The sequence below is a fragment of the Periplaneta americana genome, chromosome 5 (genome assembly GCF_040183065.1).
Source record: "Periplaneta americana isolate PAMFEO1 chromosome 5, P.americana_PAMFEO1_priV1, whole genome shotgun sequence".
Lineage (NCBI taxonomy): Eukaryota > Metazoa > Arthropoda > Insecta > Blattodea > Blattidae > Periplaneta > Periplaneta americana.
Window position 1 is genome coordinate 190,950,486 of NC_091121.1, and position 15,886 is coordinate 190,966,371.

Sequence of the window (15,886 nt, forward strand, 5' to 3'; positions counted from 1 at the left end):
TCTGCGGATCTCTGAAAAAAAGAACTAAAGAGGAGACTAGTGAAGTGCTTTGTATGGAGTTTGGCATTGTATGAAACAGGAACATGAACATTACGATGAAATGACGAGAAACGAATAGAAGCATTTGAAATGTGGATATGAAGAAGAATGGAGCAAGCGAAGTGGACAGACAGAGTAAGAAATGAAGCTGTGTTGGAAAGAGTGGGTGAAGAAAGAATGATGCTGAAACTGATCAGAAAGAGAAAAAGGAATTGGTTGGGTCACTAGCTGAGAAGAAACTGCCTAAAGGATGCACTGGAAGGAATGGTGAACGGGAGAAGAGTTTGGGGCACAAGAAGATATCAAATGATAGATGACATTAAGATATGTGAATCATATGCAGAGACTTAGAGGAAGGCAGAAAATAGGAAAGATTAGAGAATGCTGGGTTTGCAGTGAAAGACCTGCCCATAGGAAGAACACTTATGTATGTATGTAATGAATGAAATAGAAAAATCTTAGTGGCATTCATTTCAGAGCTTGACAGAAAACTTCCTAGGTAACAGAAAATCTGAAAATTACAAGGAAATTGCCGGGAACTCTTGGTTGCAACATGAGTGAGAAACTTCATTTTCTGCACAAACATATTGACTACTTCCTCAAAGATCTTTGTGCAATGAGTAAGGAGCAGGGTGAAAGATTTCATCAGGATATTAAAATCATGGAAATAAGGTACAAGGGCAAGTGAAATGAATCAATGTTGGCGGATTATTGCTGGTGCACAAAGAGGGATTCATCAAAACGGCACAACGTTTCGAGCGACATTTGGACATTTGAATGGATGTAAGTAAATTTTTAATAATAATTTATATAATTAATAATAATTAATATAGGTAATATAATAATATAATATTATATTAATTTTATAAAAATGATTTTATTAACAATTAATAACAAAATTTTTTATTAATAATTTAAGGTTTAATACCTAATTAATTTTATACTTTCGAATGTTATATTACGGCGTTAAAATATGTTTTTAAAAATAATATACCTCATTTGAAGTTTTTGAAATTCTTGTTTAAATTTTGAAATTTTTCATTCTTATTTCCAAAAATTACAGGAAAAACCTGGCGCGATAGAGAAAATCTGAATACATGCTCAGAACTAAACACCTCCAATACCTCAAAGTAGTCAACTAAGTTAGATGATCGTATTTAATTTATTTTTTTTTTTTTAATCATGAACTTTGTCAATTTTGACGTTTTTTTCATATTTCTTTTCAAAATTACAGAAAAACCTGACGTGAAACAGAAAACATTAGTAAGATTCGGATTCAGGGCACTTCAGTTAACTAGAATCAGTAATTTTTTCTCTTGTAGCAGAAAATATTTTTTGAAATGTATCAGTGTCATCATTAAATTCTACATAAGAACAATTATAACAATAACCACATACAGTTGCAATCATCAAAGTGACATTTCATTTTCTGTTCTGTATATACCTGGATGGCATTTTGAGTCTATCAATGTACAAGCAGCACGAGGTCAAATCACTTGCTACTACTTTACTGAGTGTAAGTGCTCTAATTTCTGTAGGTTGAGCAGAGCAGCATTTTAGTATTATTTTAAAATATTTGCATTTCACAAAATAGGGGCAACAATGTTATGAAATAAACTGCATTAAATTATTTAATAATTTTAAATAATACTAAGTAAATGAGGTTATTACATTTTTTATATAATATCTTCACTTATTAATCCAATGCAGTTTTAAAAAATGTAGACTTTTGTTATGTCTTGTAATAAGAATCTGTGACAGGTTAGGTTAGTTTAGGCTTTTATTATGCCTTGCATATACGAATCTCTGCAGAATTTTCAAAGTATAGTGATTTTTGTTTAGTGATGTCAGCGTAATGGGCGACGTGAAAACGAAGTTACAATATAGGAATTCTGTATCTATTTCATTATTATTTGTTGTGTTTCACTGCATTCTAGGTTAATGAATTAATACAAGTTTTACGTTCTTCACATTACATCGTATCGTGTGTTTTATGTCCCTACGTTCCTTTATTTCACTAGAAATCACAACATTTGCACTTCCAGTACCGCACACCTCTTATTTCTCACGTAATTTACTACATTTCCGAACAATTTCCTTTTCCCTATAAAATTCTTAACTTTTGAAATCCATCTCCGCAAGAAATCCCTTACAAATTCAACCATTTCCACTTCCAAAATCACCAGAACTACTTCAATGCTAGTTTTTCCACGTTTTAAGATGCTTTAGCCTATATGCAATAGGTTATATTTAATAAGAGCTTTTCTTGCAAAATCTTATGCAATTCTGCTAGTCACAAAGACCTTAGACCTCTCTGCATGATTGTGAAAATTAATTATGAAATAGGTCAAAGTAGAACATAATCTAATGTCTTCCTCATCGTTGCAGATCATGAATATTAATTACGATCATTTAAACATGCATGAAGAGATATCTTCTTAGAGGGCATCAAATGTCTTCCTCATCGTTGCAGATCATGAATATTAATTACAATCATTTAAACATGCATGCAGAGATATCTTCTTAGAGGGCTATGTACTGTATTGTATAGGCTATGTATGGCCTACTTAACACGTACAGAAGACACATATAGAAAAAAAAAAAGTGGAAGTAGTAGCCGGAAATCAATGGACGGTCAAACACAAAAAAAAAAAGACGAGTTTGTAATTTCACAATGCATTATCCAACAAAATTTACATTTTACTCTAGCATACTTCTATGCTTCTAAAAGATAAAATATTTTTGACAAGCAATAACTTTTTAAAAGACATATTGATCCGACAAGTTAGCATATAAATGAAATGAGTATAAAAATCCTTCAATAACTGTCTTATTTAACCTAAAGAATGATACAAAAAATTACATTAGGTCATTTATGTAATTAAAACATGACAAGCGCTTTTGCCAATTAATGACATCTTCAGGTCTAGCAACACATAGTGATACTGTGGGCATAAAGACAAAAATAGTATGGCAAAACAATAAGATTCGGTAATTGCGTAATGTAAATATGGAGATGATAAATTAAAAACAGTAAGTATTACATAAAATGACTGTACAATCACAAAATAATGGAATAATAATCACTTAAAAGCATACTACCAGCTGCAGACCATTCTTCAAAAAATTACATATCTTGCCATTACCCTGTATTTATATTTATGAAACTTTAATTTTTATCAAATATAATTTGTATAGCTTTCCTACAAATTCAGACACACACCAGTACAATACAAGAAATAAAGATAATATTTTTATTGAAAGTTTTAACACAACTCTATATAAAAACAGTTTCATTCATGCTGGTCTTCTTATGTATAATAGCCTACCAAATTATCTTAAAGAAATATCTACACATCAGAAATTTAAGAAAGCTCTTTATAAAATTTTAATCAAAAACTGCTTTTACAGTATGAACGAATTTATTGAAAATTGTCATAACTGAATAGAAAAAGAACACCTTACTTCAAAAAATTTTACTTCCTCTTTTCCAGATCCTGACTTCGAGAAGGATGTCTTCTCATGAAGGACACGATGGTTGAAATTGACTCCTGACTTCGAGACATACTGCAAATGGGACTTGTAGCCAAAATCGACCGACCTGTAGTTTTCTTCAATCAAGTTCCAAGTTTTGTATATTTGTATTTGTGTTGCATTTAATTATAGTTATTACTTTTATGTATATTATGTAATTAATTATTAGTTTGTAAATATGACATGTCCCATATCATGTATATGATCAGTGGATGTAATAAATGATTATGATTATGATTAGTGGTTATAGTGATTAATCATCATACAGAGTCCAAATATTAAAATGGTGAAAGCATACATTAAATGGAAGACTAGAAGAACATGTGCGCAACATAGACGCATGAAATAACATAGTTAAAACGGGTAAAGTTTTGCAGCAGTCATCACGATGCAAAATATGAGTAGTTTATTAAAAATAAAAATGATCCCATAGATGAATCCGATGCTTCATGGCCAGCTGTGTGATGTTGACTTACATTAGTCCCCACTACACTACTTTTCGCCTGATTTGGTAGAAGTGAAATAAAAAGTATGTACGTCTGAAATGTCCTCATGGAGATACAATTAAACATTGTATCTGTGACATCTATTGGTGACATCATAATATTGTGACAGCCGCGTGAGATACGATCTCACAACCAGCAGAAGGAAGAGCTAAGTCGGCCGTGTTTTGGGCGGGTTGCGCGCGCATCTGCTTCCTGGGGGCATGTGCTACACGCAGTGAAGGAGGGGAGCAGCAGCATGCGAGATTATTCGAGAATGCCATCCTGACATCCGTTATCTTCTAGGCATCTGTCGACCGACCGCAAACTCTCCAGAAACTATAGTTTGGTTATAAAAGAGAAGACGCAAGTGAACGTCAGTGAGTCAGTCAGAAAGGCAGTGTTGTTAAAGTCAGTGGAGAACAAGCCAGACAGCCTTGTGTAGCAGTGAAGCCAGCTTCGAGACCAGAGCGCGACTTGAGTTGTGTCCGTAACTGTGGAGCCTGAAGCCCGGAGTTCGAGTGCAGTGGACCACAGTTGGGGGACCTGAGTTCGAAGTGCAGCGGATCGTCTCTGAAGGTCTGGGGTTCGAGATTCTGTGAACGCGAGTGACTGAGCTAGAAGAACTAGCCAAGACAAACGAGCTGTGAACTGAGAACTGACAGTTCTGTGTTGTAAATAGTGCTTTGTGAATATTAGTTAAGATTAACAGTTCATTGTTGTTCGTAATCGTCCAAGTAAATTGTCATTGTCGTTTGTGGAGTGCAATAACAAACGCTGTGTTGCTGTGCGGAGAGCAAATCCCATTGTTGACGGGAGTGAAATTAAACTGTAGAAAGTGAAGAATTATTGTTGAGATAATAAAATTACATTGTTGTTCAGTATAAAATTTACAATATGTACTCAATGACTTGTAATGCACTTTTTAAAGTTACATAAACTCACATGGTATAGTTGAGAATAACTATCATACCGGTAAAAATTGTAAATTTTGTTTTAACGACGCTTGCAACTGCCGAGGTTATACAGTGACACTGTTTTGTTATGCCGTGGGGTTTTCATTTGCAGCATTGCCTGTGCAGCTAGTGTGTTTCCACAGTCTAGTATATAGGCTACAGTCACGAAGCTCAATACGTAATAAATATGCATCCATAGATAGTTGCTAACCACTAAACGACATTTCATACAAGTTGAGAGGATGCGAAGGCATTTCTTTCCCCTTCTACTTGTCCTGAGTCCCTCAGTGACAGACCAGTAGCTGTTACTTCTTATACCTGCACCCCCCAAACTGTACACACAAGAAAATAAAATATTAAATAAAGTACATTAGTGAATTATAAAATGTGTCTCAGTGAAACATACAGCAGAGTCCGTATAGGTCAGTTTCTATCTGATGCTTTTCCAATTCACTGCGGGCTAAAGCAGGGAGATGCACTATCACCTTTACTTTTTAACTTCGCTCTAGAATATGCCATTAGGAAAGTTCAGGATAACAGGCAGGGTTTGGAATTGAACGGGTTACATCAGCTTCTTGTCTATGCGGATGACGTGAATATGTTAGGAGAAAATACACAAACGATTAGGGAAAACACGGAAATTTTACTTGAAGCAAGTAGAGCGATTGGTTTGGAAGTAAATCCCGAAAAGACAAAGTATATGATTATGTCTCATGACCAGAATATTGTACGAAATGGAAATATAAAAATTGGAGATTTATCCTTCGAAGAGGTGGAAAAATTCAGATATCTTGGAGCAACAGTAACAAATATAAATGACACTCGGGAAGAAATTAAACGCAGAATAAATATGGGAAATGCGTGTTATTATTCGGTTGAGAAGCTCTTATCATCCAGTCTGCTGTCCAAAAATCTGAAAGTTAGAATTTATAAAACAGTTATATTACCGGTTCTTCTGTATGGTTGTGAAACTTGGACTCTCACTCTGAGAGAGGAACATAGGTTCAGGGTGTTTGAGAATAAGGTGCTAAGGAAAATATTTGGGGCTAAGCGGGGTGAAGTTACAGGAGAATGGAGAAAGTTACACAACACAGAACTGCACGCATTGTATTCTTCACCTGACATAATTAGGAACATTAAATCGAGACGTTTGAGATGGGCAGGGCATGTAGCACGTATGGGCGAATCCAGAAATGCATATAGAGTGTTAGTTGGGAGACCGGAGGGAAAAAGACCTTTAGGGAGGCCGAGACGTAGATGGGAGGATAATATTAAAATGGATTTGAGGGAGGTGGGGTATGATGATAGACTGGATTAATCTTGCACAGGATAGGGACCGCTGGCGGGCTTATGTGAGGGCGGCAATGAACCTTCGGGTTCCTTAAAAGCCATTTGTAAGTAAGTAAGTAAGTAAGTAAGTACATTAGTGAATATAAAATACAGTGACACAGATGTTTGACGATTATATGTTTGAGTATCTTTTAGTGTCGTTCTTACATTATTTTCAACTAATAAATAATTAAGTTAAGGAATGTCAGTTTGTATTATGAAGTCAGGGAGGAGTGACACAGTGCAGATTGTCCCCTTGTGTATGCTGTAAAGTAGCAACTAGCGGTGGAGAAAACATTTATCTTCTGCTCTTAGTAGCTTTTTAATGTGCCAGTTGATATAAGCAGCAATAAAATTAAATATAAACGCTTAGTATAGACTTTTGAAATATAGATTACCGGTAAACACTTTCGATAATAAAATTTGTCACTATGTTGAAAGTCAAGTAGTTGAACGTTTGTGAGCTGAACAGTAACATCTTCCCCTTCACTGATGGTAGAGAGTGTGAGTAGAGGGCAAAGGCCTATCAACCAAACTGAAATGGGGATTAGGATCGCTACTATCACCTCATTACTGACAATGCAAAATAGTACCTGCACAGTCTATTGTTCCTAGTATCCTTATAAACTCAAGCTTCGTGGCTGTATATAGGCCTACTAGACTGTGGTGTTTCCTGCCTGTGTACACTAACAAAAACCGTTCCATACAGTGACAGTTGCGAGTTAGTGTATCATCTGCACTCATGTGTGAAGGTTGAATTAATCATGTTGTGTTGCGTGTGTGTGTGTTCGGCGTTGTTGCAATGAGATTTTATTTAAGTGAACGTGTGTATATGCTTACTAAGTGCATAAAATACAGAAAATCTTGTGCAAGAACAAGACAGAACTTCCGTAACAAATTTCCAAATAGATCCCGGTGCCTAATGCCCCTACAATAAAGTAAGCCAAGTTACTGATGGAATCAAAACAACTCCAATAGATTCTATGAGAGTCCTCACTAATATTAACAGCATCAAAATGACAATAGAAGAAAAAGCACTGATCCAATACGAAAAACTTACCAGATTACCACGAAACAATTGGCATTCATACAGTCCTCTCTGTAGATTGAAAACTCAAAAAAGTTTCATATCCATGGTTCAAGAATTAAAACAGAAAATCAATATCCCGAATTTAAAGGAAAATTTACAAATTAAACCAAACCCTTTAACTCTATTAAATATAGAATATTACCTAAATTTAATACAAGAAATACTGAAATCAGAAGTAAACAGTGAAATAATGAAACAATTGTCTTTAGAGACAATTAATATTAGGTACCTTCCACAAAACTGGTTTCATTTATACACCGGCGGATCCTTGATCTCCAGAGAACAAGGTGCCGGTGCAGGTGTTACGTGCTGTCTCTTCTCACTTTATAGATCTCTTGGATATGGAACAACTTGATGGAGAAATCGTTGCAATAAGTGAAAGTCTCAGGAATCTTCTATGCCACATCAATAAATTTAAGAATGCAGTTATATTGTCAGACTCCAAAGCAGCTATTCTATCAATAGTCTCTAAACACACACCTTCATCTCAAACAGCAGAAATAACTAAAATGCTCTCTCAATTAATATCACTCAATAAAAGAATTGTATTCCAATGGATACCATCCCATTGTGGAATCCTGGGAAACGAGAATGCGGATGCTTTAGCAAAGAAGGGCAGCACTGCTACTTACAGACCTGTTACTAAATCTACGTATTACTCTGTGAAAAGATTTATTAAATCTACATACTTAGACTTCAGCAAACAAAATTTGATAACACAATCACAAGGGAAAAAATGGAACTTTCTGCATCATAATCCACAGTAATTCCCGATTTACCACGAAAATCGTCTGTAGCTGCATTTAGATTGGCAACAGGCCATGATTATTTGGCCAAACACCTGCATAGAATTGGAATATATCAGTCCCCTAACTGCCCATTGTGCAACTCAAACCAAGAAATGGATTCGGAACACCTCAAAATCTGTGCTTCAGTGGCTGACCATGATAATCTTCTTCTTATTCTTCTTCTTCTGCTTCAAGCTGTAGGCTTTAAGCCCATTGCGGCTCCATGATAATATCTTTGAAAAATATTGGAGTGCAAGAGATCAAATGACTTTATTGTCAAACGCCTGGCATTAGAAAACAACAACATAAAGTTAGCCAAAAAATTCAAACAGACAGGTTCAGTATATGCTTGTAAAATACAAAGGAGGATACATGTTGTTACAGAAGAAAAATTAGACGAGATAGGACAGAGACTAGAGCACATCCTGCAAAAATGTCTTAAGCATTTGGCACAGGAAACAGAAGTTACGAGTCCACTTATCAAGCAACAAAATTACTTAAATTAAAGCCATACAGAATTCTGATATTTCAAAAGTTAAATGCACAAAATCCCAAAAAGAGATTGCATTTTTGTAATTGGATTTTAGAGAAAGTAAATTCTGAGGAAATTGATCAGACATTAATTTATTTTTCTGATGAGGCCTATTTCCATTTAAATGGACACGTATCCTCACAAAATCATCGATATTAGAGTCAGGAGAAACCCAATCTTGTACTCGAAACACCTTTGTAAGTTACGGTCAAAAAATAGGCATGTGTTGTGCAATGAACGGACACAGAATTATTGGCCTATTTTCACTCAGGGCACAATTACCAGCAAGCGTTATGTGAATGAGATCCTTGACCCATTTTTAGATGAGCTGACTTATGGAGAACAAGACTCTACACTGCTCACACTGCTGAAGAATCCATGAGAGAATTGCGTCGAATTTTCCGAAGAAGAATTATCAGTAAAAATTTGTGGGTCCCACAAAGTCCAGATTTAACACCATGCGATTTCTACCTATTGGGTGCACTTAAAAATAAGGTTTATGTGGAAACCCGCATAAAATAATCAGATTAAAGACTATATAAGAGCTGAAATCGAGACAATCAGTGAAGCAGAACTTCTTAAAGTAATTAATAATTTCATAAGAAGGTGTCAACAGTGTGTACCAGTTGGTGAGAGATATTTTCAACATCTACTTTGAGTTGGGTAAGTACAGAGTGATTTATATAGAACTGACACATTTCTTTCTTTCCTTATTTCAAAACGAATGATGCTAGCCACAATTTGTTATACCTCAAATGTAGAGTATCTTTGGGAGATTATTAACCTCTATAGCAAATGTTGAAAATGCTTTATTTATTTGGCTGGAAATTCTCTTAATGACTAGTTTTTAACGTCAAATTAAGCAGGAGTTTTGATTCCCTGTCACGAGATGCGCAGATGTTTATACTTCATTCCTTATTGTTGGCAGCTGTTTTCGACATTTTGTTTTAGTCACTGAAAATGCAGTACACATTAAATCAACGGCTCTCCCTTGTGAAGCAATACTGGATTATGAATTCAATTACAGCTACTCAAAGGGCAAACCAGAGAGAATTTGGTGTTCATAATCCCCCCGAAGAAACGCAATACTGGGATTGGTAAACAAATTGGAAAGAACTTGATCTCTAAAAGAATATGACAATAAATGTACAGAATAAAGAATAAACATCTGCGCATCTCATAACAGGGAATCAAAACTCCTGCTTAATTTGACGTTAAAAACTGGTCATTAAGAGAATTTCCAGCCGAATAAATAAAGAATTTTCAACATTTGCTATAGAGGTTAGTAATCTCCCAAAGACACTCTACATTTGAGGTATAACAAATTGTGGCTAGCATCATTCGTTTTGAAATAAAGAAAGAAAGAAATGTGTCAGTTCTATATAAATTACTCTGTACAAATTCCTAAACTAAATGTTTCAATGTCGGCAGACCGGGTGACTGCTTGGCTGCAGATAAGCTCCTAGCGGCGGGCAACGGGAAAATGAAAACCACGCGGCTAAACAAAAGTGTCACCACACTCTAGTATACAGTCACGAAGCTTGAGTTGTTGAGAGTACTAGGAACAATAGACAGTGCCGGTACTATTTCGCATTGTCTATGATGAGGCGATAGTAGCGATCCTAGTGGTTAGCAACTATCTATGGATGCATATTCCCTAGATATTGAGTTTCGTGACTGTATATATTAGACTCTGGTGTCACTGTATCAGCATCGCCGGTGTGCCGAAAATATGTAGGCCTACCACAGGAGTTCTTTTACATGCCAGTAAATGTACTGACATGAACCTGTCGCATTTAAGCACATCGATCTAATTCGAGATCGAACCCGCAATCTCGGACACACAAGGCCAGCACTCTACCGACTGCGCCACTCAGACCGACTGTCATACCGGTATAGCATAGTCGAAAATAGTTGATTTCACAACCTTTCGATAGAAAACAAGATCTACTGATTTTTAGTTCTTGTAATTTTTGTGGCGTTTAACTTAATCGGTTCTCTACTCAGTTCTCAGTGACTTGTATTTAAAATTGAACACTCCTTAGTTGAGAACTGATTTCGCAACCATTGTTCGGAAAAAAAAAAAATAGGTCTACTCGTTATCGGTTGTCATTTTTGTCGCTATGTTCTGCATAAATGTAGAGAATACACTTACTTTGATTTTGCTTTCTTGTCCTTTCCTTTGACTGCAGGGTTCTCTTCTATTCCACTTTGATTATCTACAATTTCATCGTCTCTGAAAAAGAATGAAATCAAACAATTTTAGAAAAAAAAATCCTGAAATTTCTGTTCCCTGTAACATTTTCTTCACAGCACTGTTCTTTTAGAAAAACAATATTTAACAATTATGTAAATATCGCGACGTAAGTATCAAAATGTGGCAATGATATGAACTTGATACACAGATTGCAGGTTCATCTACTTACACATCGTCCTCTTTGTTGCCCTTTTTTCCTTTTTTCGCTTTTCCCATTGTGAAAGTATATTTTGTTCACTAATTTTTGTCTATTTATTTCAATATACTCCTACTTTTCGAGGAAAATATACCGCACATACAACCCCTTATGTTCCATAGGACACTACACATATCATTGATCATATGTCAGGTAAGATCCACATATCAACACACATTAAAATTTAGGTCTAATATGCACAACCGATGTTCAGGTCACAACCATTTTAAAATAAATTCCAATTATAGTTCCAATAATAGCCCATAGATGTCAACAAAGATGAGAAAGAGACAGATTCCGTGGATAGGTCCATCCAAGGACTCTAGAAACAGGAAAAAGAATAGAGTTGAATTCCATTTTTTAGGAGGGGCTCGTAACAGGAAGAGTTTGGCTGTGGCGCATGCGCGGACCTCTCATGCAGTGCCAGCGTGATCCTTAACTGAATTTATTTTCGCGTGTACATTCCAGATCAAATCAAGAAGTTCTCTTCGTGCTCCGGTTACAGATCTTGTATATGCGAATCTAGGTATAGATTTTTTTTGGTCCTACAGAATACATGTTATGGTAACAATTGATATTAGAGAAGAAAAATTTGTTCCGGCGCCGGGGATCGAACCCGGGTCCTTCGTTCTACGTACCAAGCACTCTAACCATTGAGCTACGCCGAAGTTCAATCCACAGTACCGGAGCGAAACCCTCTCCTTCAGTGTTTTTCCTTTTATTGCCTGACTCCAAGCTCGACATGTATGTTGACATTTTATATTAAGTCAGCCAAGACCGTCTCCAATTTTGGAGACGGTCTTGAGTCAGCTCTCATTATATAGTGAGGATCACTTAAGAGCAGTTCCTAAAAGGCTAATTTGGCCGTCTCTTCAGTGTTGCCAACTAATACCAGCTATCACCAAAGAGGGTAAAATCACAATGCTATGTACTGAAATAATAATAATAATAATAATAATAATAATAATAATAATAATAATAATAATAATAATAAAGTGTTAACAATAACAACGTCTTGCTTATTTACCACATCTCATCTATATGTTGTCAGGTGTTTCCTAAATGGTTCAATAAATTATTTATGAAATAGTATATTTTCTTCCTGGACTTCTCGCATATTATGTTTGTAATTGGGATTAGTATGATCTAATATTACAATTTATTTTGTCAGGCAACATGAGATTTGTTGCTTTGGCTAAAGAGTTTACGATTCATGAGACCTAACCTAAAAATGATTTACTTACTTGCATTTTCATCAGTTTGCTTTATTGTAAACCGAAATCATTTCTGCCAAAATAACATTTAGAAAATAACTTCCAGTTGTATTATTTGTTAGTACTCGAAATTTGAAACGAACTTGGTAAAATAAAATTCAACCTGAAAGCTAGAAAATCACTATATCCACTAGCATACTTAGTAATAGTGAAAAAATGGTTAGGTTTCATTCTTAGGGTATTAAATAAGCTGATACGGACTATACAAGGAGCGCACTCAGTTGAGTGGCTTGGTGGCCGGAATTCCACAGTAATATGTTCGAATAATCTATGTAAATATTAATTTTTGGCCCTACAGAATACATCTGTTATGGTAATAATTGATATTAGAGCAGAAAAATTCGCTCCGGCGCCGGGGATCGAACCCGGGTCCTTAGTTCTACGTACCAAGCGCTCTAACCATTGAGCTACGCTAAAGTTCAAGCTACAGCATTGGATCGAATCCCTGTCCTCTAGTGTTTTTCCCTTTGTGGCCTGACTCCAAGTTCGACATGTATGTTGACATTTTTATATTAAGTCAACTGCCATTATACAAGGAGCGCACTCAGTTGAGTGACTTGGTGGCCGGGATTCCACAGTAATACGCACTGTTACTCGAAGAGTCTACGTAAAGATATTTTTTTTTAGTCCTACAGAATAAATGGTAACAATTGATATTGGAGGAGAAATCTTCGCTTCAGCGCCGGAGATTCGTAGATCCTTCGCGCAACAGTGCATATTACTGTGGAATTACGGCCACCAAGTCATTCAACTTAGTGCGCTCCTTGTACAATGACAGTTGACTTAACATAAAATGTCAACACACATGTCAAACTTGGATTCAGGCCACAAAGGAAAAAAACTGAAGAAAAGGGATTCACTCCGGTGCTGTAGATTGATTCAACGTAGCTCAATGGTTAGAACGCTTGATCCGTAAAACCAAGGACGCGGGTTCGATCCCTGGCACCGGAGCATATACGAAGGTTAGGTTTGATTAGTTTAGTTTTTTATTGACCAAGTCCGTGCATTCTGCGCATGAACAGAAAGCCAAGATAATCCTGTAGCGAGTCGCATGTCATTTTTTCAAACGAAATTTTGATTATTCATATTATAATTACTCCGCACTCAAGAAAATAATATTTATCACAATTCTATCTTAAATAATTGTGTATAAGCAAATTTAACCATTGTTACTGTTAAGCCATTATACCTACTATGCCAAGAAATGTAAATTTTGTACAGTAGGTAGGTATTGTTTGTCATTTAGGCAGTCTGCCATAGCAGAAAGAATTTTTTTTCTTTTCAATAATAATTGACAGTGGTCTGTATAGCAAGTTTGCTGGTCGACCAATATTAAACATAATAATAATAATAATAATAATAATAATAATAATAATAATAATAATAATAATAATAATTGAAGGGTTCAGAGCCATAGTGGGTCAAGCGCCATTTATTGAAAACGGAGAAAGCAAGAGTTAAAGTAAGTAAATACCATAGTTTAATCACAGTCTACTATATACAGTCTCGAAGCTCAATATGTAGTAAAAATCCAAACATGGGTAGTTGCCCACCACTAGGATCACTACTATCGCCTCATTATCACAGATCTCTCCTAGCAGATGACAAAATATGTTACACTTTCGTTGTCGTGTTCTTTTGGAAAAATTAACAGCTTCCTTCCATTATTGAAATATTAAATGGATGAAGTTAATTTATTATTTTAATGAAGTATATTAAATTCCACCATAAACACGAAGATACCTGCAAGAAATAGGTTAATATTATTTTTGTTTGTGCAAAACGAACTCAAATTTACTAGAATCGCTTCACTCATTCAAGATTATAGTGATAATGAATTATGAAACCAATAAATATTAATTTGCATTTCCCTTTACAACAATAATATAATAACAATAATAATGGAAATATGAATTAATAGGAGTAACTTACGTGTACCGGTACAGTACTTGTAGTGTAGGCTTACGTAGTTAACAAAGTGGGATGAGATTAAGCAATAATAATCACACCAGAATTGGAAATAAAACGTAATCAATAAATTTTATTGTAACAGACTTACTTTTTCTACGTCTCTAGTAAAGTAACAAATAAAAATAACAACAAAATTAACAGCTACAGTATAATTAAAAACATATCCTCTGAAAAAAACGTAGGCCTAAGTTGTCTGAAAATGTACAATATTATTCAAGGAATCAGCTGATACAGACGTAGAATTAGTGCAAAGCTTTTGTATCTCAGCTGCAGGTAATAACAGAACAGGTTTATTTGAAACATCAAATAAAGTTGGAACTGCATTCCAGATTAATTTATTTTTGTTTTCACTCATAAACTGTGTGTTTTCGAAATGAAGAGAGCAAAACTTTATATTATTATTATAAAGATATGCTTCATTCTTTGTGATTAGATCTTCCCTCCTGCTGTTTATTAACCACTTTTTGCATCTAGAAGTAAAATAAGAAATAGATGTTAGGATTTTTCTTCACAAGCATCAATGTGAAATAGGCAACGACCTAGCACTCGATGAAAATACGACTCAGTCCACTCTAAATCCAAAGTAGACCGTGGACAGTCTATTTTTTCTAGTTGCTAACCGCTTGGAGCGCTTTATCGCGAGATTTGCAAAAAAAAAATCACCTCAAGCTTCGCGACTGTATATAGTAGACTGTGGTTTAATGAAGATTGACATATCATTTAGTTTGAATGTGTATACTTTATATTACTTGCTATATTTTTCCATTGAATTATGGTAATAACTTCATTTTAACCCTTGCTTTCTAGATTTTAGTAAATGGCCTTGGCCCACTATGATTCCGAACCTTTCAATTGTTACTCATTTTAATGACATGAAAAGAAGTAGCCTTGGTAGTTCATATGGCAATTCTGCCTTAAGATGACTGCGGACCAGGAATCGAACCTTGAATATATGTTATTATCCAATTAATAATGAGAACGAATCTTGGTATTGACAGAAAATTGCCACTTAATTTATTCGTTAACTCTGTATTGAAGGTTTGATGTAATGTTGTATAAAATAAGAGTTTATTTCTTCATATTTTACTTTACATTCGAATATGAATAAATTTAATGTGGTAATACTGTTATTTTCAAAATAATAAGAATAATGGATAAAGTTATTTACAGAAATATGTTATATTATGCATAATAAAGTAAAGGAATATTGTGTTGTAATGCATTATTTTGCAGAAATAATTATTAATACGAGAGAGGATCGGAAAGTAACGCACAATAATTTTTTCCTGCGTTGGTATTGCGGCTGGGATGTTGACGTTTCATCGAGATATATACTTTTTTTTGGGACATGACAGTTAAGCGGGTGAGCTTGGAACTACAGTGCCATATTGCCAATATGGACTACCACACTGCCAGCTGATGGAAAGATGACTGATGT

General features: G+C 35.1%; 1 protein-coding gene across 2 annotated transcripts in view; it reads right to left on the bottom strand.

The window, feature by feature from the left end:
- Nucleotides 1–11,390, bottom strand: part of eIF5B (eukaryotic translation initiation factor 5B) — a 288,622-nt gene extending 277,232 nt beyond the window's left edge. For both annotated transcript variants that reach the window (XR_011332334.1, XM_069826929.1), the window contains exons 1-2: nucleotides 11,177–11,390; nucleotides 10,906–10,986 (exon numbers count right to left, since the gene is read on the bottom strand). Coding sequence is in view for 1 of the 2 variants with exons in the window: in XM_069826929.1 (XP_069683030.1) it covers nucleotides 10,906–10,986; nucleotides 11,177–11,223 (128 nt within the window). In the remaining variant the exon portion in view is untranslated. The remainder of the gene's footprint in view (nucleotides 1–10,905; nucleotides 10,987–11,176) is intronic.
- Nucleotides 11,391–15,886: the final 4,496 nt, after the last annotated feature.